We start from the raw sequence: 22,898 nt of genomic DNA, 5'->3' as shown, positions 1-22,898 counted from the left end.
GACAGAAGTCATCAAAGGCATGGAACCTGTTCAGGATTTGTTTATGAATAGCTCTTCCCTCCTGGATTTCAGCAGTTAGAATTTTCAGTTATGTGGCCTCTAGATATTGAAGTTCAATTATAAATATCATAGTTAATAACTGTTGATCAACCGTCATCTTTTAATTCTTCCAATTCCTTTTGCTTAAAGCCATAAAGCTGTCTAGATAAAGGACACCCTTGAATGAGTAAATATTTTAAAATGCAATAGGTGTCATAACTAACTTGTAGTCATTTTTAACAAAGAAGTATTTTGATTTTTTTTTGTAATCTCTCATTTTCTTTTAGTATAGAGCAACAACTCTTCCTGCATTCAAGTACTATGTAACCTGTGCCTGTCTTATATTCTTCTGCATTTTTCTTGTGCAGATTCTAGTGCTACCAAAGTAAGTGAGTGATGAATATTGTTTTTTTGCTAATACTCATGGAACCTCTTTTAGACTAAATTGGACCTGTCTATATTCCCATCATACTGGCAGTTCTTTTAAAAATACAGCCTACTTTATGTCTAGTAAAAAGACATACTGTATGTCTATTTTGTCTTTTCCACCACCACCTTCCTTTGTTCCTTCCTTCTCAGTTTGTCTTTCTTCACAAACCTCTTTAGACTGGCCCTGACTTGATCACAATCAGATTTGGTGCAAGATATCAGAGACATCCTGACCATTTACTCCTTTGTGGGTTTTTTTTAAACAACCTCAGCAAAGATGTAGCACTTCCCTTTTTCCACTTCTGCTTGGTGGGCATGTAACCTTGTTTCTCAAAAGTGCTTTTTCAAAAGGCAACTGGACTTTGGTTTTTTTCTTTCTTGATGGCATTTCACTTCTCATCCAAGAAGCTTCTTCAGTTCTGACCAAATGGTGGAGGATGGAAGGATTTATAATCCTGTATATCCCATTTGGTCAGAGCTGAAGAAGCTTATTGGCTGAGAAGCAAAACGTCTCTAAGAAGAAGAAGAAAGTCCAGTTGCCTTTTGAAAAGCACTTTTGGGACAACTATGGATGACTGAGAATCTACATAGACATAACTATTATGTCTCTTCAGCTGCTTTGCAGCTAAAAGGTTTTGCTGCTGATTCAGTCAGCAGAACTAGTCATAATCTTTGAGTTTTGAACCTTTATTTTCAGATATTCATATTAACATACTTATTAATAAAATTAGTATCTTAGAAATTCACTCTAAAACCTGTTGAAATTCATTCTAAAACTTGCTGAAAGGCCAGTTCCAACTGTTACCCTATAACAATAATTCTGGAAGTCTTTCAGAAGTCTTGCTGGCTGAACAGCAAGATAGTCCTGCCAAGAGTTCTATAGACAAGCAAACAAGCAAGGAAACAAATGTTTTAAATAATGCTGCCGTTGTATATACTTTTTATTGTTCTTGTTATTCTTTGGAGTTCAGGCTTCTTGCAAATACTTCTAGCCTCCTAGGTTAATTACTGGCAGCAAGGCAAGGAAACATAAAAATTAGTTCGCCTCATCTTTGAGCTCGGGTAAACACTTGACCACATTATAGTTTCTCAGTATAAATTCAGTGAAAGTTTGGTCTTTCACCAATTTACTTTCTCAGTATCTTAATGTTCACAATTAGAGAGAATGTTCCCAATGTCTCATCAAGGAATGAATTCATTGCATTGTTAAACTTACATTCACTGCAGCAATTCAGAAAATTCTGAAATATTTTGTTTATTTTATGTTTCCTAACTCTCAACAACTTTGCGTGGCTCATCACTAAAATACATATGGACATATGTGGCCTGTCAGGAAAATTGAATGATGGTGAAATATTCTAGGATTTTTTTTCATGAGCTCTCTTTTCATATGAAAATTATTGAGCTTATTGATGATTATTCCTCAACTTTAACAAGGTCTTATATGCAGTGATATTTGATTCTGACTCCATTGGGCAGTGGATCACCCCATTGCATATTTTCCCTATTTCACAACTAACTAGCTTTATTTCTAGGTGAAAGTACAATATCATTTTAAAAATCAAATTGAACAATCCTTGCATAATTCAGTTGATTACTTTTTACATAGGAAGCTTTCAGGATATTGAGTTGAAGGTTGAAGCAGGATTTTCAGCACATTGAATTTTGAAAAGAACACTTAGTGCTCTGATTGTTTGAAAGCAAATGACGCTCACAAATTCTTTGTTTCTCTCTCACTTCCTCTCTCATTTTTATGCCACTCATTTATATGAAGGCTTTCTTTTGTTGCACCTGATAGAATGGAGAGCTACTGCAAATGTTTATATTAGAAAAAATGTTTTAACAATGAAACTCTTATGTGTTCCAAACCTCTGCTCTAATTGAAATCTTTTGAATGTTTCATGAATGTACTTTCAAAATGGAAAAGAACAGACTTGGAAATTATCAAACTTAATCTAATGCTCTTAAAGATGAAAATTAGCTCTCTGATTTTCCTACAAGAATTTATCCCTGAATTTCTTTTTCATATACATGCAATATAATTAAGGACAAAAATAAGCATTTAATACTGAATTTCTGAAATGAACAATTGATCACTATGGAATGGAACATCAACAGAATTGTTATGTAAATCCAACAGCAACATTAGTAATTTTATCCCACCTCTTTTGGGGAGGGGGGTCTCTTCAAGATGGTGAACATATCTAAAACTCCTGCCTCCAGTTTTCCCCATGACAGCAACAAATTTGATGGGTGGGGCTGAAGGAGAGTGACTGACCCAAAGTCACTCAGCTAGCTTTCGTGCCTAAGAGATTAGAATTCAGTCTCCTGCTTTCTAGCCTAGTATCTTTACCATTACATCAAATTGGTTCTCTCACTACACCAAATTATATTTCATGACTTTCATGCAATAAACTGCCAGTGCTTCCCCATAAAATCCTCATGTTGATAGATTTTTGTGAGGAAAAAATGATGTACTATGTATACCATCTTGAGCTTCAGAATGGGAGAGGTATAAATTTAATAAATAACTAGAGTTGATGAAAAAATATCCCTGAGAAAATACAGTGTTTTTGTGTATCTGTTGATACAGTTAAAAGAGGGATACGTATAAGCTTCTGTGGCAGAGGCATCTTCTAGTCAGCACACATATTTATAAAATATATACCTACAAATTGCTCTAATTTTTTTTACTGTTTACATGTATGGAACATCACAGTGTTGTGTAGAAGTTGGGGTTCTGATGTTGGACAAAGAGCAAGGAGGCCCAAGTCATTCAATCATAGAAGCCACTGAAACTTATTTGATCATATTGGGCTACTCAATATCATAAGGTTGCCATTTCAGACAAAATTAGGGAGCATTATGAATGTCCAGACAAGCTCCTGAATAAAAGGCAGGATATAAATCTAATTAATACACGGTAGAAGCAGGTAAGGCCAAACCTCTGCCTCTCTGTGTACAATTGTGCTAGGACACTGACCATATTGATCAGATTAGAACAAGATGCTTGTTATTTGTTTAAATAGGAGTATATATTCATTTCTGAGTGATTGTTTTATCCCCGAAATCTAATTCCTGTGGGCACAGACCTAGTTCTGGAAACACCCATTTGTTCCTATAATAACCAATGTAACCTGATGTAAAATTGTTTTTTTCCGTTGGTCCAGAAGAAGAAAGGCAATATAGGTGTTTTGCTTAGAATTTATTCCTAATGAATTCTAAGATATTAGTATTTTGTTGCTACGCTAAATGTTGACATTGTTTTTTACTCCGTGGTAGTATTCCCTTACTAAAAGTAAAGATTCTGCCTTAAATACTAATTAACCCTCAATATGCATAATTGGCATTTTAATCATATTTCTGCAATTCTCCCAGCAGAAATTTAAAAATATTTTTACCATACTATATACTATACAGCTTAAAAATATCTAGGCATTGGTCAAGGAAAGAGTTGTTTTTCATTTATTATCATAATTAAGAAATATAATATGTGCATAAATTAAAGAAAGTCTCTACTTCTCTCAGGACTTGATCTATACCAAATATGATAGTGGCACATGTTTCCAAGATAGGGAGGGAAACTAATTTGAATATTGAAAAAGTCCTGCATGTGAGGGTATGGTATACTCCTTCACATTGCCTCCCCTAGTCCTAAACTAAACTTAAAACTCCTTTTTCTCTGGTGAACCAGGTCACTAGCTCAGGAGAAAAGGGTTTTGGATGTTTTTAGATCTTGAACCAATGAAGAAATTTAAATCTCATCAGCATATGCCCCTTTGGAAGTTCAAAAGAGTTCCCTACTTCCCTATAGTCACTTTTGTAGAGAGATGCGGCCAAGGCAAAGAAAACAACCATCGTTTGTGTTATGTTTACATGGAATTGGTTTCCGTGAAAAAAGCCCCCTTTCTTTCTTTTTCCCCCCAGAAAGTCTATACTTGGAATCTCCTTTGGAGCTGCCTTTCTGCTACTCTCCTTCATTCTTTTCATCTGTTTTGCAGGACAGCTTTTGGTAAGTGTTCAATGCATACTGACTGCAAAGGGCAAATCTGTCAAATTAAATAATTGATCCAAAACACTTCATTACTTCTTCAAGACTGCTTTCTCTGACTAAACAGCAAATTATCTCTGTTGGGTACTTAATTTTAGAATGGCGTGGCATAGAACAGAACAGAACAGAACAGAACAGAACAGAATAGAAGCTGGAAGGGACCTTGGAGGTCTTCTAGCCCAGCCCCTTGCTCAAGCAGGAGAACCTATATAATTTCAGACAAGTGATTATCTAGTCTCTTCTTAAAAACCTTCAGTAATGGAATGCCCATGATTTTTGAAGGCAAGTTGTTCCACTGGTTAATTTTCCTCACTATTAGGAAGTTTCTCCTTAATTCCAGGTTGCTTCTCCCTTTGATTAGTTTCCAACCATTGTTTCTTGTCCTGCCCCCTGGTGCTTTGGAGAATAATTTGACACCCTCTTCTTTGTGGCAGTCCCTCAAACACTAGAATACTGCTGTCATGTCGCTCCTAATTTTTCTTTTCTTTAGACTAGCCAAACCCAAATCCTGCAGCCATTCTTCATATATTTTACTTTACAGGTCTTTGATCATCTTAGTTGCTCTTCTGTGAACATATTTTTAAAGAAAGGAGACCTTAAATGACTTATTTTTTTTTGCTGTGAATTTACTTACATTTTATTTAGTTTTATGAAATGCATTTATTTATATTGAGAAATTGCTACACAACACCAAAAATGTAAGAAATTCAAATTGCAACTTGCATTATCAAATTTATTTAATGGCATGTTACTGTATTTTAAATAGTTCTGCTATTACTTTAATGGTGGTACGATGTTAAGCACTCCAAGTTTTATTTGCTTTCTGTTGTGTGAGAAGTGTAAAGAATATAAATGTGATTTAACTTTTTGAAAAATAATGCTAATTTTAAATCAATGCCATGTGATGAAAACATGCTAATAAAAATCATTATGACTAGGACGGCTGCACAATACTTTCAAACAGCACCATATTTTCCTGCAACTATATGCTTCTGAGGAAAAGCACACTTCTATAAACAGATAAATATTACACTGGTATTTGCATGTTCTCTGAAGTACCTTTTGGAGATCAAATCTGAAGTTCTATACAGCCTGAAATGTTAAGACCATTAGATTTCCATGTAATGCCACAGATTGCTTTGAAATTGAATAACACTTGGTTTTAAGGCTCCAGATTAAGTCACTTAGCTCTATGCAGCATGACTCACAATGTTTTATTTTTTTAAAAAAAGTCCTTGATATTAAAAATTAGTTTTAACTATTGCTGGGTTAGCTTAGCATAAGAAGTTGTGTCTTCTCTCTTCTTATAAAAACTAAATCAATATCCACGTGCCTGTAATATAAAGCTAATTTGTAGAAGATTCTTTAAGCAGATTCCAACTTGAAATGTTGCTTACTGTTTTCCACAAAAAAGTAGAAAGGCTGAAATGAAACAGATTCCTTCTACTTAAAACAGCCACAAATATCACCACTTGAAACAAGTGTCACAGAGATTCTCAGCAATGAAACTGGGCTTATATTTTCCACCACTACCACCACCACCCTGTAATATAGGTCAAGATTTCTGGGGCAATTGAAAATATTTGCCAGGACATATAGCTTGTTTAGGTACAACGATTTCTGAAATTTTTAGAGAAGAAAAACAGACTTGCTTTCTTGCAATAGAATCCAGTAGCATTCTCTGCAACCATTTTAAAAAGCTATTTACGTCTAAGTTTATGCATCAATTTATGGCTGGAAAATAGAAACTGACATACCTGAATCAAATAAAATTGTTTGCCTTTCTCCTCTGTAGCTTCTGTTAGTCCTTACTGCATCTCCATATTGAGCAAAAATATAAAAAGACATATGTCAGGGAGCAAGGCATTGGGAAGGAAAGACAAAACACAATGAAAATACAGTAGCAATAGAAGAACATTGTTAAGCCATATTCGGCAAAATAATTGTAGAACAAGATTGGTTTGGAATAAAAGTATAGCATTGGATGATTCTCTAGAAAAGAGTTTTTGTTTGTGTCTGATTTCTACCTTTTTCTGACCATACTAACATATGTAGTTCCCTTTGTTCTCTGCCACCAAATAGGAAAAGAAATTCATTTTTTGAACAACTAAGAGATAATTTACTATGCCTTTAAGGTTTTTTTTTCCTTAGAAACAATTTTTTTTTTTAAATATACTGTTGTTTACCAACCATAGTATGACTTCTAAAACTTACATCTTGGAACAACATCAGTACAAGGACAGTTTTCAAAGTTAATTGTTGGTTGATATGACATAATAATGTCATATCAACTATGCCTTAGATGGCAAAGAAAGATAAAGTCTCCTATAGGCGGAACTTGATTCTTGGTGATTTCATGAGACATGACTGGCTCTTATGACAGTGTGCAAGTAGCTTGCCATTGCCTTCTTCCATGCCTTTATTATGCTTATGACTGATGAAAAATGAATTGGATTAGATAGTGTTGGTAGGCTAGATGTTAGTGATTTCAACATAAGGTAAAAATAATTGCTTTTTGTACTGAAAGGTATTTCTATAGATTCGTAATTTTACTTATTCTTAAGTAAGTTTAAGTGTGATTACTAGCCAAATCTTTGAAACTAAACTTTTTACCATTAAAAGCTAAACTAAAATCAAATGAGTTTAGCATAATATTCATAAAAGCCAGCAATAGAAAAATGATTTAAAGATAGAAAATAAGGAAAAATGGTATTAGGTATTAAGTATCATTCCATCCTAGACTGCTATGCAACCCCAGAATGTATCAACAGCATAGACTAAGATTGGGTAACAACCTAGTCTTCATTGTTCTCATGAGCCTTCTGAAGTCCTCCTTCCAAAATTTAATGATTCAAAACCAATAGGCTATTTTGGTGGAAGATACTAATGAGGATATAGAACATTGGCTTGCCTAAATCCTTGCTTTCTGTCAAAAGATTCTGTACTATTATCCCCCAAATAAGACTGTTTTCTTTCTCAAAAGCACAGATCAGAGATTGGGGAAGGGCATTGTTATGGATCTTCTGTATACTTGGTTGCCCTTATAAACCATGACTATATGAATAAGGAAATAATTGCTGGTATTATCCAAGATCCCCCTTCCCTCACTGGCTAAGCTGGAGAAACTACCATGATTTTTACCCAAGAGTGATATTGTGGTTTTGTGTATTTGTGTTCTGAGTTGCTTAGGGAATGGCTGTGATGGAATGTTTCTACAAAGGGGGAGGTAACATAATGGACTTGCAGTTATCAGGTTCCAAGAAGAAGGGACCATATTCTAAGAAGGGAGGCGATAAAAGAGACATCACAGTCCCAAGCTGGGTCATGTGAAGTAGAAGAGATTTAGGATAACCATTCCATAGAACTTTGCATAGTATATCCGTTAGATTAAACTACTATAAGTTTAGTCTGGCAAGATTCTGTCTGTATGGTGTAAACAATAAAGATCTGGCTGGATTTTATTACGGTGTACTTGGGCTAAGTCTGACAGTACCCAATTAAGTGCCAGCCCTAGGAGAGCTTTTTACCATCAGTGTCCCTAGGGAATCCTCTGCAGTATATTAGGGAGCTGGGAATGGAGATCAAGATCCACTTTCATCTTCATTTTAAAAAGAGGGATTTCCAATTAAGTGTATGCTATAGTCAGAGGGATCTCAGCATTTTCTCTGGAGTTTTATCTTGATAACTGTTTAATTAGTACCACTGGAATACAAAACTGTGATTATCTTCTGTTTTGCTGTCAAAATGTTTGTAAATCACTAGTTGGAATTCAAAAAAATTCTACTCTATTTTCTCTCCAAGGCAACAGCTTTAGCAATTGAGGAGTAGGTCTGTTTTCATAAAGAGTTTTGGGTGTATTGAAAAGATATTAAAACCATAGTTGATTCAGAATAGAGTTAAGTACCAGAATAGAATATCTCAGCTGGAAGAACACGGAAGTCTGTTGAGACATCCATAACTGATTTAATGGTATATAATAAAACCATTTAGGACAAAATTGTAGACTCAGAATTTCAGCAGCATCAGTCAGATTTACATGTAATGGGATTTTGAGAGCAAGAGGAGAAAGATAAAGCTGTCATTTTTGTGGAAGCCCTAATATCTTGAGTATTATTCTTGCAAGAAGAATTTTATCAGCTAGAAACTAAGAGAGCTCATCGTGTTTCAGTCTCTCCATTTTGTTCCTTTGATAAGCATTGGATATTTATTATTAAGTTTATTATATTTGCTGGGAGGGATGAAATATTCAAAAAGCCAGATCTGGTGTCATTGAATTTCAAAGGACAAAGTTTCATGTTATGCTATTCCTAGAAAACAAAAATGTGTTTGACATTATGTGGGAGAAAGTTTCAGGGCTATATTACATATACAGAAAATCTTATTCAGTTTCTGGACAGAAGCCAATGATCTGTTCAAAAAATCTTGCAGAAGAAAAATGGCTTACTATTGTCAGTTCTTCCTGTAGTTGCACTGGTGAAATAAAACTTCTTCAAGTTTTGTTATTGTGCCTGCTAATAATTTCAAACAATATTTCAGAAAAGCAAATAATTTGGAATTAGCTAGTCAGGTAAAAGGCAACCAAACTCAGAGAGCACTGAGAACTCCATAGTGTCTGCTAATAGACCACTAGCTATATTCTGTGAAACTTCTGTGACCAATAGTGAGAAAGAACAACACATAATATTGGATGCTATCTAAAAAATGAAATTCAATGGTGAAAAAAGTAAGGTTCAATATTTAGGCAAGAAAAATCAAATGCACAGGTATAGGTGGTACCTGGCTCAATAGTAATTACTGCGAGAGGGATCTTGGAATCCTAGTGGATAATCACTTAAATGTGAGCCAGCAGTGTGCTGCAGCTGCCAAAAAAGCCAACAGTTCTAGGCTACATTAAGAGAGGGATGAAATCAAGATTACATGAAGTGTTAATACCACTTTACAATGCCTTGCTAAGGCCACACTTAGTACTGCATCCAGCTTTAGTAACCACGATGTAAAAAAGGTTGTTGAGACTCTAGAAAGAGTACAGAGAAGAAGATGATTAGGAGACTGGAAGCTAAAACATATAAAGAACAGTTGCTGGAATTGGGTATGTCTGGTTTAATAAAAAGAAGGACTAGGGGTGACATGATAGCAGTGTTCCGATATCTCAGAGGTTGCCACAAAGAAGAGGGAGTCAATATTGAGGAGGTCCAAATTTAATTGTTGTTTTTGTTATTTTTTTGTTTCATCATTTTCTTGAGAGAATGAGGGGATCAGGGTGGCTTCTGATGGCATATTTGTATACCCAAATTGTATATAGTGATTTCTTTTTTTCTTGTTCTAAGATTAATTCATTTTAAGGGCTGTTTCTTTTATAACATACAATGTTAAGATACTGGTGTCTTCTAAGATAGTCAAATATTATTTAAATTTTTAAAATGTTGCAGAAAACCCTAATGGAGAAGGCATACTTAAACAATATTTGTAAATCTAAAACAATCATTGCAAATTTGATTAGTAGACTTTCAAAGTTAAAAAAAGTAAGATTTTAAAATTCTCATTATTAGACTGGAATATTTATCGACTTTTCAAAACTTATATTTAATTATTTTTCAGCACTGGGTCATATATTATCTGGAAGGGATCTCATTCAAATTTCAGATTGTAATGTTCACCCTCTGTCCAAAAACAAACACGCTCATATTCATAATATTTTGCAAGATTTTTTTAAACCTATTCAATTTATAGGCTGTATTCTATTAGTCCTTTCCAATCTGAATTCATTATTCTCTCTTCTACCCATATGAACTGCTTTAGTTAGATTAATTTTTGATACCTTAAATTTCTGGGAAAGATGGCAGACTGTTCTGACCCAACCGGGTGCCCAAAGAGCAAACACAGACAAAGGCAGCAACCCCCACCTTTTAAGGTTTAATAACGAATTCTGTTCTGAAGGCTGCTTTCCACTAATTAGCTTCAACAAGAAAGAGCCTTGCCAAGTTGTTTGTCGAGGCTGCCAAAAACCCAGAGATAAGAACTAATTTACAAAATTCTCCAAACACGAACTAAGATGTCCACCCGTTGAGTTTAAGAGCTTCTTTCTGTCTGCAAAGAAGGCTTTTCCAAACCTGGCTTTTATCCTCTTGAGGGAGGGGCCATTACCTTACAGCCTTACTCCCGAGTCGCCTGTGCTGCTGTAATTGTTCTTTCCTCTGAGTAATCCTTCGTGCAACTGCACTTGGCACAGGCTCCTCAGGAACCTCCTTGTCACTGCTGCCAGCCCCCACAATCTCTGAAGGCAGCAGTCCATTCCCTGATGGTCCTGGCCCCTCATCAGAGTCATCGCTCTCCTCAGCCGTCTGTACCTGCTGCTGGCTAATCACAACACAGACTGAAGACAGCTCTGCTGTTTTGGAGAGCCAACCTTCATTGACTTTTTTTTAAGAAGCTAGATAGTATATCTGCCCTTTTGATCCCCTCTGAATAAAAGAGAGAGATGTTCCTTTTTTCTCACGAAGAGACCACAAGATGATGCTCTCTAGCTGAAATGGGAGGCCTGTAGATGGGGAATAAAAGAATTAGAAGGAATCTTGGAGATCTTCTAGTCCAGCCCCTTGCTCAGGTAAGAGTCTACTTATACAAATTCAGACAATTGTCTCCAGTGATGGAGCACCCACAATTTCTGAAGGCAAATCATTACACTAGTTAATTGTTCTCATAGTTAGGAAATTTCTCTCCTTAGTTCTAGGTTGCTTCTCTCTTTGGTTAGTTTCCATCCATTGTTTTTTGTCTTGGCTTCTGGTGTTTTGGAGAATAGGTTGACACCCACTTCTTTGTGGTAGCCCCTTAAATATTGGAACATTGCTATCATATCACCCCTAGTTCTTCTTTTCACTAAGACTAGACATACCCAATTCCTGCGATAATTCTTCATATGTTTTAGCTTCCAGCCCCCTAATAATCTTTCCCTCTCATAATTATTGATATTGAATGAAGTTTTACCTAATCTGTACCTGTACATTTGTTATTTCTTACCTAAGAATAGAAATTTATTTTTGTCTCCATTGAATTTCATTTTGTTAGATAGGGCTTAGTGTTCAAGTCTGTCAAGATCCATCTGGATCTTGAGCCTATCTTCTGGGATATTGTCTATTTCTACCAACCCCAGAATTCATCATTATGGATGATGATGATGATCAATTATGATGCATTCCTGAGGAAGTCATCATAATTGCTATAGCCACAAATTTCAAAGGGACAAGGTTGGAAATACCTGGTGAGTGACTCGCTTCAAGCCTTAATAAAATAAAATGAAGATTCAAGACATGTACATGATGACATTATCATGAATCTTTTGTGCTGGTGTCAGATATTATGAAGTTATTGTATAGGTGACATGTTGACCACTTCTCATTTTGTTAATAGATCCCAATGCTGCGATCTATTCTTTTTATTTTAAAAGGTTTTTTTAAATCTTACATATCATTTCAAACAAATTAATTGGATATTAAATAACTTTGTCTGCAGAGGTATCCTATTTATCTGCAGATAAATTTCAATACAATGCTGTGATATATGGGAATCTTTGAGTTTTAGATATAACTTTACCCATGAAGATCTTACATTAAGAGATAATTTTACTTTTTAAATAGTGGATTAATTTTGTTTTGAAGTAAACTGGATATATCCTATTTTTACTTCAGAACAATTTAGGGGATCATTCTACATTTGAATTGGTGAGAGGTTCCAAGAAAGAGGATTTTTAAAAACACTTTTAACAGGAATTATTTTGTATATGAAGTGAGTTTCCAGGACTTTAAAAAAACATACTTTTTTTCCTTGCTCTTCGTCCTTGGTTTTTGTACATTTAATGTTTGTTTGTTTTTCATTCCAATTAGTTATAATAGAGAACTATATTATAGACATATAGAAGATTGAATTGTTTTTATTTATTCTCTATTTATATAACATTGAATAATTTTACCATATTTTATTACATTGATTTTGTTATTATGCATCACAGTATATATTTCCAGTATTAATATTTAATATTAAACATAATGTGATTATTTGCATGTTTATTTATATAAGACTTTTAGACTCCTAATTTATAAATTTGCCTGTGATCTATATGGGAAGATTCATAATCTTATAATTTAAAAATGTTATTTATGCTGCTTTTGGATCAAATAAACTAATCTTATTTGATAAAATAAGGCAATTAAATACCTCAAAATAGAAGAGTTGGGATAGGACTTTTACACCAAAGGAATTTTGTAATCACCATTATTGCTGAAATAATCCAGAAAAACCAGATAATTAATATAAAATTAAACCATTAACCAGCAGCATAAATCAGAGTACTAAAATGAAATTCATAATGTAATACAACACAAAGGTACTAAAGACTGTGAAAAACAGTGCTATAACTGTATCAATATTCTAGAAATCAATATTCTAGAAATCAAACCTAGCATGACTACTTGGTAAATATGTATGTGAATGTGTAAATGTTTGTTTGCATGGCTCAGATGGCTTTTAGCTCAGATGGTGAACAATAACATTTGTAAACTTGCATATCTTTGTATGTTTCTAAATTTGGAGATCAAAATAAACAGGCAATGCTCTTTATTACTCAATATGGCAATATAGCTTCAGTAGTGAATGTTTTTTTTAAACTATTAGGCCAAATATTTGAATTAGTAATTCTAGACTTGCCTCTTTTGGATGAGTTCACAATCTCCTGCCTACTACCCTCTCAAATTTGCCTCATTTCATTTATTTATAACTTTTTAATATGACTTGATCTTTCTGCATTTCCTGCTAAATATTGTAAGTAGGGAATACAAGGGTTACATCCAGGGGTGGGATTCTACCGGTTTGGACCGGTTCTATAGAACCGGTTGTCTATAGAACTGATTTTGCACAGTTTGGAGAACCAGCAAATCATGCCCCTGGCTGGCCTCACCCCTCTCTGTCTGCCCCTCCCCGCCCAGTCAATCCTTATCACACATGCACAACATTGCGTGCATGCCTGACATCGGTGACTGGGTTCTTCCCCACCCAGTCACTCCTTAAGGTGTTTCTTTTTTCCCCCTCCCAACCATCAGCTGTTCCTATGATCAGCTGTGCTGGGATTCCCCTTGTTTACTTACTGCTTCACCCAGGAGGCTTCCCTGAGGCCCAGGAAGGCAAAAAATGGAGGGGGCGCAGCACCTCATCCATTTTTTGCCTTTCTGGGCCGCAGGGAAGCCTTTTGAGAGCAAAAATGCCCCCCAGGAGGCTCCCCTGAGGCGCAGGGGGCCCCAAAATGCAGTGCAAGGGGTTGCACCTGTTCTCAGTTTTTTTCCTTCCTGAGCCCTAGGGAAGCCTTCTGGGAGCAAAAATGCCTCCCCAGGAGGCTTCCCTGAGGCCTAGAAAGCCCAAAAACCAGGAGGGGGTGCTGCAAAAAAGAAGAAGAAGAAGCCATGCCCACCCAATCACATGGCCATGTCTACTAGCCACGCCCATCTGGCCACATCCACAGAACCGGTTGTTACAAAATTTGAATCCCACCCCTGGTTACATCAAATAATGTTTTAGATTTAAGGGTGACGGTACTTAGCCAATCTTGGTTGAGCTCAGAAGCTGAGAAGTTGAAAAATATCTGGGAGAGGGCAAAGTCAAACTACTTATGTAATACTGGTAAGCAGGAATTGAATTTGATTTGAAGCCATCTTTATCTTCTTCTTTTTTAATTGTCTTGTTAGGCATTCTGAGATTTCCTTATAGCCCAGAAATGAAGTTAAAACCTGAGCAATTGTCTCTACTAGGAGACTGTGAAGTCCTTTTTGTCTGCTAAATTGTTTCCTGCTTTATAACGTAGAGCGTTGTCATTCTAAATAAATAGCAATTGATCAACATGATGCTTGGTAACCTCTTACTTTTCTCCTTTTGTTTTGTATCTTCTGCTTGCTGTTGCCCTGAATATTTTTGGAACACTTTTTTATCCCTTTGGGGACTAATCAGAAATAGATATGTGCATTTTCATGTATTCTGTATTCAGCAGTGTAACAAGAAACTCTCAGCTTTCCTGAGGTGGATTCTGAAATCAGCTGGAGTCATTGAAAACCACCCTTGGCCACGAATCATGATTACATTGATAACAACAGCTGTAATATTAACTATGGCTGTGTTCAACATGGTAAGTTTAATAAGATTTTCTTGTACTTAATTGTATTGATTTGTTTATTCTGTTTGGGCATGTTACTTTCAATGATGAAAGAAAAGAAATGTGTAACCTGCATGGATTAAATTCTGTTTTTTATTGCTTTCAATGCCTTAAGATAATTTCTATTTTTTATCAGAACAATGTGTCAAACAGAAAGCTTCTGATAGGTTGAAAAAAATCATACAACTTTATAGAAACTTTTTTCCCTTCATGATGAAACATTTGTCTTTTAAAAAAAGAGAGCAATATCATGTTTAACTTTTAATCAAAACTCTTATTTCATTTTATATATACATATGTTGTTGTTATTTTATTTAGATTCTGTATATTTGACTGAAACCTTATGAATTTTTTTTAGTTTTTCTTGGATGATGGTGGTATGGTTGAATCTCTCCCCATTCTTAATTCATCAAATATAAGTTCTCCTGATGCAAGAGATCAGACGCTCTGGTATATTCAAAGCAACTATTTTTTCTTACCAGTAAGTTTGTATCATATTTGCATGATTCTTAGCAGAAAAAAATTGTGCCTATAAAATGATTAAAAACTATGTAAAAAGGCTATTCCATGCAAATTATTTCTTTCTTTTTTCACATTTTAAAAACATCTTTTTTAGTGAACAGCATGATTCCAGGTTTTCACATTTCCACACAAACATGACTTTGATTACATATTCATCTTTCACATTTAGTTTCATATCTTATCATTACGTTACATATTTTCTATTAATTTCCTCAAATACTTTCCTCAAGTATATTTTATAACTTTTCAATTCATTTCTTCACCTATTTCTTTTAATGTTAAATAATTCTCGTATCTTCATATTCATTGTGCTTTATATTTTTATGTCAGGTTTGCAATTTCATCACATATTCTTATTTTATCATTTCAAAAATTCCATCTCAGTTCAAACATTTCAAAAAGTTTCCCCCACAATTACCAATTAGAGTGTGCCACCCCTATACCTTATATATCATTTAATTAGTTCCCCTTTAACTCCCAATAATCATTTAACTTTTTAATTATCACCTTAAAAATTAATAACAATAATTTCCTAGTAATTACATAACATATATACCTTTTAAATCAGATTTTGCATGGTACTTTCCCCTTCAATTACATCAAAAACATTTATAATTTCAAAAAGAAAAATTTATCTATTCAATTCATCATAAAAACTGATATTAATCTCATTACAACAATTCTCATAATTCATTTCAACTATATTCTATAAATTCATTAAACATAGTTAATAAACTTATCCTAATTTCTCTTTTTCCACATTTATTCCATTTATTTCTGCATATAGTTTAACAAAAAAACAAGTATTCCAATAACGAAAAAGTATCAGTTCCAATCTTTCATTTTAATAATCTATATTTTCCTACTTTCAAAATAATTTGTTGCTAATACATTTATTCTACATCTCATCACCTTGCAGAATCCCCTTTCTTAATTCTTAATTAACCATTGTCTCTATGTCTTTTGGATAAACAATTTCTTTTCATTATTGTTCAAAGTCAGATTCCTCATGGTACTTTTCCCTTTAATTACATAAAAAACATTTATAATTTCAAAGAGAAAAATTAATCAATTCAATTCATCATAAAAAACTGATACTAATCTCATTACAACAATCCTCATGATTCATTTCAACTATATTCTATAAATTAAACATAGCCAATAAATTTATCATAATTTCTTTTTTCACATTTATTCCATTTATCTCTGTACATAGTTTAACAAAAAACAAGTATTCCAATAACAAAATAAATATCAGTTCCAATCAGTTTCCTACTTTCAAAATAATTTGTTACTTCTAATGCATTTATTCTACATCTCATCACCTTGCAGAATCCCCTTTCTTAATTCTTAATTAACCATTGTCTCTATGTCTTTTGAATAAACAATTTCTTTTCATTTTTGTTCAATTTCCATATTTCTTTATTTCCTGGTTCTGTTTCTTTTACTTCTTTTTCCCTTCATTTTTCCCTTTCTTTTGTTACTCCAGTTTTTATCCCCCTCCCTCTTTAAAGCTTCCTTCTGTAATTCCCTTTTCTGCTGTTTCCTTTTACTTTGTTTGGTTTTCGAATTGTTCCCCTTTTTGATAGCCTCCTCAAATCTCCAGTTTTTAATTTCCATTCTTTTCCCCCTTCACTTTAATATTTGTTGCTCCAATTGTTCACTGAAGATGGCCTCTTCTTTAATCAGCTCCTCCTCTTCTGGCACTTCTTGTTGTACTTCATGCTCTAAAATTGCCATTTCTAAGAATTGTAAGGCAAAACCAAACGACTTGCCTCTTTCTTGTACCATTTCTATCATATTTCTTAGTTCCATTTTTAATTCCAAAAAAAGTTCTGCCATTTTAAATACTTCTTTTATATATATATATATATGTATGTTTTCTGAGGTTCTCGCGGGTATTTGTATGTGGATCTTTGGTTATTCGGGTTTTCTCCCGCGTAAGATTGGAAGTATCTAGGCAACGTTTCGATGAAGTCTCATTCATCATCTTCAGGCTTCTGTCTTCAGCTCTGTGCTTCTCAGAGTGATTCTATTTTATTGTAACAAAGTTTCACTTACTTTGTATCAAATCCAACTTTTAAAAGAGCCAAGTTATAGAGTCACAAATAATTTTTTTTACCACTAGATGGCACTCTCTGTTATATCCAAATCCCCCCCCGCCGCCGCCCATTGACAGTGTCAATATACTTCATTAGGCCTTACAGACTAATTTGTTTTTTGTTTACTTTGAAGAAATGTTTGGCTGGATTCAGTGGGACTTAGGCAGGACTGCAGTTCAGTAGTCCTTGTTTAGCAATCGCAATTGGGACCAGCAACTTGATCATTAAGTGAAGCAGTTGCTAAATGAAACTGTTTTTTTAATCATACTTCAGTTTTCTTTTGCTTTACAGACCTGCAAAGGTCATGAATGTGAGGGTTGGTTGCAGAGTTTAATTTGATGAGTCAAAAATCCTTCAAATAGAAACTAGCAAGTCAGGGAAAAGAGTAGTGGAATCTAGTCCTCTAATTTTATATGTAGATAATTTTATTAAAAAGTGTTCACGTCTTGTCCCATTTATTATCTGAAATAATACAAGCTAGGCACTGTTTTATAACCAATAAGAACTGGGTGTTGATATTTGATTTCCAAATATTTACTTGATTTGATTTTTCTTTTCTAGTATTTTATCTACAGCTGCATCCTGGGTCTCATTTCTTGTTCTGTTTTCCTCCGGATAAATCATGAGCTGAAAATGGCAATCATGTTGGTTGCTCTGATTGTCTACAATGTCATTCTTTTGCACACACATGGCTCTGTGCTAGATAACTACAGCAAGTTACTCTATACAATGGCATCTCTAAAAAGGTAGGCCACCAAATGAAAACCATTGTTTATGTCTCCGGGAACTGTGTGGGATGCCGACTGCTTCCTCCATGTTTCTTCTCTCCTTGTAATGTTTAAGAGAAATGGCCTGGGACCCAAATGACTGTTTTCTATATCTCAAAGATCTTACCAACTTGATACATGAGATGAGAAGACAAGAAAGAAAAAAAAGTCCCATCTTTAAAGCTAGAGGATGGGTGAAATATTTAATTCAGATAATTGGTGGTAGCTTGGTAAGATTAGCACACTAGACAGGGTAACGTAAAATAGAAATCAAAAATACTATCTTTGTTTATTTAAGGCATTAGAACTCTTGCACTAGTATTTGTGTTCATAGTCTATGTGTCAGAAACTAATCATCTCCGCAAGTAAGGTATTTTTATTTTTACTCTACTACAGACAACATTATATGCTTCCTGGTGTTCTATACTTGATTTTGACACATATAAATAATGACAATTGGCCCCATCACATTGTCATGCACCTGTTAGAGACTGACTCTGAGGGAGAGGAAGAACAGCCGACAGGGAGTGGAAGTGTGGCCTCAGAGGTTGTGGGGGAAGCTGGGGAACGGTACAGGCTGGCTGGGCAGTCAGAAGACCCAGGCCCATCCCCTCTCCATCCTAGGGCATGCAAGGAGGAGAGGATAACGTGAATGGCATGGTCTACGGGGGAGGAAAGGGCCTTGATCCCCTTCATGAGCTGCAGCTGTGAAAACTGGTTAAAAGGATGGACTGCTTTGAAGCCAAGTTGAAGGAATTAAAGGAACTTCACCTGTTTTTGTGCCTGTGTTGTTTTTGTATCCCACCCTGGGTCATCACACACAGTCCAGCAGTCACTGTGAGTGAGATGGTCAGGCTGTATATTTGATAAATAAAATAAAAGATTCCAAGCCCTAGAAAGTGTACAGAGAAGAGCAACAAAAGTGATAAAGGATTTGGAGGCTAAGTTGTATGGTTGAGGGTATGTCTAGCCTACCAAAAAAGGATTAGGGAGATATGATAAACTGTCTTCTAGTACTCTAGAGCTGTCACAGAGAAGAAGGGGTTGACTTATTTGCCAAAGCACTAAAGTGCACAATAATGGGTAGAAGCTTGTTAAAGAGAGATTCAACCTAGAACTAAGGAAAAATTTCTGACAGTGAGAACAGTTAGTCAACGGAATAGCTTCCTCCAAGAATTGTGGGTCCTCTGAAGAGGTGAAATGCTGCCGGTTCAGCCCAGTTCACCTGAACTGGTAGTTAAAAATGCTACCTCTTCAGGCAAACTGGTAGTAAAAAAATGCTACCAGTTCAGCCGAACCAGTATTGGTAATGATCAGCTATGCTGCACGATTTAGATTAGCTAAAAAGAAGGAAATCGTCAGATTTCTTGCTTTCTAGCTAATCTAAATCGCATGGCACAGCCGATCTCCCCCCTCACTGTTGTACTTACCTTAGAAGGCTTCAAAATGCTTGTTTTTCAGAGGCTTCCCTGAGGCCTACTAGGCAAAAACGGGGCAGGGGTGCTGCAAAAGAAAAAAAAGACCAGTCACAAGACCACATAGCCACGCCCACCCAGTCACATGACCACCTGGCCACACCCACCTAGCCATACCAACAGAACCGGCAGTAAAAAAAAAATGAATCTCACCACTGGTGCTCTTGTCAGTGGAGATTTTCAAAAATAGACTGGCCAACCGTTGACTGGGATGGTATAAGGTCTGGATGGTATAGGTTCTCCTGCCTTGAACTGGGAGTTGGACTAAGGTCTTCTAGTCCAACCCCCAGCTCAAGGCAGGATAATTTATACTATCCAGACCTTAGAAGACCTCCACAGTCTCTTCCAGCCCTATGATTCCATGTTCTATAAATAATGCAGAATTGAAATTCTTATTGAATCACTTATTTTGGCAACCCTGAAATTGCTACAAGTTATTAGGTATTGAATTTCGTAAATTTAGTTAGGCTGCTGGGAAGAAGAGAGGTTTTGTGAATTTTTAGCTATGGTCAACCTGACTGGACTGGATATATACTTTTTTCCCCAAAATTTGCTGAGTTTTTTTTTCAATTTCTCATGAAGAGTATTTTTAACATTTCCTGTTTTTATTCTTTTTTTCTGAAAGTGGTTTCTGTATGGGGAAACATTCACATACAAAACTGTATATAAATTGGCAATCTAAAATGATGTCATTCAGAGAAAACTCATTAGGTCCATAGAATGAAGAGTTGTATTAAAAAAAAAATGTACCATAAACTTAAATGGGCATATTCAGAATTTGTATGTCAATTTTGATTCCCTGTGATCAAACTACTTTATTTTTTACAGGCCAGGGATCCTGAAAGATCTAAAAACAATGGGTTCTGTATCTCTTTTTATCTTCTTCATCACATTGCTGGTACTTAGCAGACAGGTAAGACTCTTGCTGTTCTTTTTTTTTCTCTTTCTAGGAATTTCATTCTACTTTCAACGCTCTGTGTGCCCAAATTGACTAGTATCTTGGCATTACCATTAGCAGGAAACATGGATGCAGCTTAGCTATTTTCAGGGATCCCAGCCTGGTCTACTTTACTTTTCTAAAAATGATATGTTAAAGCCAAAGGCATGGTGGGTGATAGACGTTGTGACTTGGAACATAGAAGGAGTACACAAAGTTAATGAAAGATATGATGGAAATTAAATAGATGTGTGGTTTTTGTGTGACTAAGAGAAGGGGGAAGTATCTGGTCTTATGGAGCTAAATTGATGGAATAAATGCAGGGAAGGGAAGCTGTAGGCTTAATTATGAATGAAAGGGCTAACATTACCTTAGAAAATATTTCCTCGTGTCATCTATTTTGTAACTGTTCAAAGTTTATTCAAGTTTAATGGTACTTCCCTATTACACTCTAGTGAACACTGATAATAACAGTATCAGAAATTAGTTTTGCAAAAACCTGTATAACAGTCTGAATGAATGAAACCTAAAAGAATACAGTTACTCTTTTAAATGCCATGGATGGTTGGATGGCAAAAAGATGAGGGAGTGCTACAGAATTATTGGGCCATTCAGAGATTCACAAATTAATAAGATATGATTGATGAATGTCAGTTTTTAAAAAAGGTCTGCCTCTTTCAAATACATGATTTAAATTTAAATTTATTCATGCATACATGCACAGGGCAAAAGAAGGAACTGTGGGTTCCTTGGTGCCCTATGAGCTTGGTTGTTTCTTGCAGATATTTCCTTAGCAAACTAGCTAACATCATTAGTGCTAGCAGGGAATGGGCTATGTTCTCATTTGATTAGACTGTTGTTTTCTGATAGCTTGTTTGTCTGATCTGGTGGTCCCTTAATTGGGATATTGTTTACTTCTTGATTGTGGTCTCTGTTTTGTGTAAGTGCCATGCTTCCAGAATTCTCTAGCATTTTTGCACTTGGCTTGGTTCTAGAACAGGGGTTGTCAGACTTGATTTCATTGAGGGCCACATCAGCATTGTGGTTGACCTCGGGGAGTGGGCGTGGCCAGGGTGGGCATGACCAGTTGATGTCACTCATGTCAGGGATGCCTGTGGTGGCCTGAGCACTCTGCCAGCGAAAACGGGTTCCCAAGCTCTGTTTTTGGCTGCAACGGCCTTCTGCAACCTGCTGCCAGTGAAAATGGAGCTCCAGTTTTGCTGGCACAGGCACCGCAGGCCAGTCCTTCTCTGTGTCCAGAGCAACTCCACAGGCCAGGTCTAAGCACCCCATGGGCCAAATCTGGATATATTGGATGGGAGCGAGAGTATGGTATGGTACATCTGGAGAAATGTTAGGTGTGGTCAATGAGAAGTGAGTTGGGTCAAGTGGAGATGTGTGTATAATAAACCAAAAAAAGAGGTGATTAGGAATGAATAGATTTATAAGTGAATATGGATTAAAATAATTAAAAGAAATTAAAAGAAATAACCATTTTGAAGGAAGATGATTTCATTGATTTGGTTATATAGAGAAACTGAATGAGGATCAAATCGGCAAATAGATGCATGAAAGAAAAAAAAAATCATGGGCTGAGAGGAAGGGATAATACTTAGAAAGCGATACTTGGATGGAGTTCATGTAATCCTTAAATAGAGCAAAGAAGTATAAAGATTAAAAGGCAACACATGAGTTGGTTTATGGACTTGGTGGGGGAAAGTATGGCTTGTTTTACAGGTGCAGATGGCTTTGAAAAGGATATTGGACAACTGTTAGATAAACTCTAGCTTAGCCCTGAAAGGAATTGATTTTGGTTGTTGGAAGCCAGCATGAAGTTGCAAAGATGTCTCGCTTAACGACCCACAATCCTTGTTTAACCATGGCAATGGGGACTGCAGGGATTGCTGATACAGACGTGTATCATTGTAGTCCACATTGCTCAGCACAAGAAATTCTGGTTCCAATTACCATCATAACATGAGGACTCCTTGTATTGATTGTACAACTAAACAATCAGGTAATCCAAATTACAATTTCCATTGCAGTTATTCCATTCCATAACTAAATAAAGATTCTAGCATTCTAACACTAATTTTAAATTGAAACTACAAGGGCTGTGCACTTTCCTATTTCTTAAAATTGACCTGTTTATTGCAGTAATTTAGATAAATTGGTTTTCTATTTTTGGTAATTCCATTTAGTACTGTTTTATAAACTTTTAGTAAGGATTGTAAGAGAAGATGTTTGTTTCCCTCGGTAATTTAGCCTAAAGTAGAAATGAGGCACTAAGAGATTGCAATGTTCATTTTTAAGATAGTAAAAGAATTGAGGGGAAAAATATCTTTGATGTATTTTGTATTATTATATTTTGTATTGTTAAAGCC

At 35.4% G+C, this 22,898-nt stretch overlaps 1 protein-coding gene across 4 annotated transcripts in view; it reads left to right on the top strand.

Moving 5' to 3' along the window:
• The window catches only part of ADCY2 (adenylate cyclase 2), a 156,592-nt gene that overhangs the window by 98,789 nt on the left and 34,905 nt on the right, over positions 1 to 22,898 (top strand). For 3 of the 4 annotated variants that reach the window (XR_015748762.1, XM_087961100.1, XM_026672526.2), the window contains exons 14-19: positions 327 to 424; positions 4,396 to 4,480; positions 14,547 to 14,684; positions 15,070 to 15,192; positions 17,897 to 18,081; positions 20,406 to 20,490. Coding sequence is in view for 3 of the 4 variants with exons in the window: in XM_087961100.1 (XP_087817226.1) it covers positions 327 to 424; positions 4,396 to 4,480; positions 14,547 to 14,684; positions 15,070 to 15,192; positions 17,897 to 18,081; positions 20,406 to 20,490 (714 nt within the window). In the remaining variant the exon portion in view is untranslated. The remainder of the gene's footprint in view (positions 1 to 326; positions 425 to 4,395; positions 4,481 to 14,546; positions 14,685 to 15,069; positions 15,193 to 17,896; positions 18,082 to 20,405; positions 20,491 to 22,898) is intronic. The other variant, XM_087961099.1, reaches the window with a different exon arrangement.

This window comes from Notechis scutatus, chromosome 3 (assembly GCF_049901735.1).
Source record: "Notechis scutatus isolate UNSWTSFEM ecotype Mainland chromosome 3, rNotScu1.2, whole genome shotgun sequence".
Classification (NCBI taxonomy): Eukaryota; Metazoa; Chordata; class Lepidosauria; order Squamata; family Elapidae; genus Notechis; species Notechis scutatus.
The sequence above is the reverse complement of the archived record's forward strand: the minus strand, read 5'-3'. Positions and strand labels throughout refer to the sequence as shown.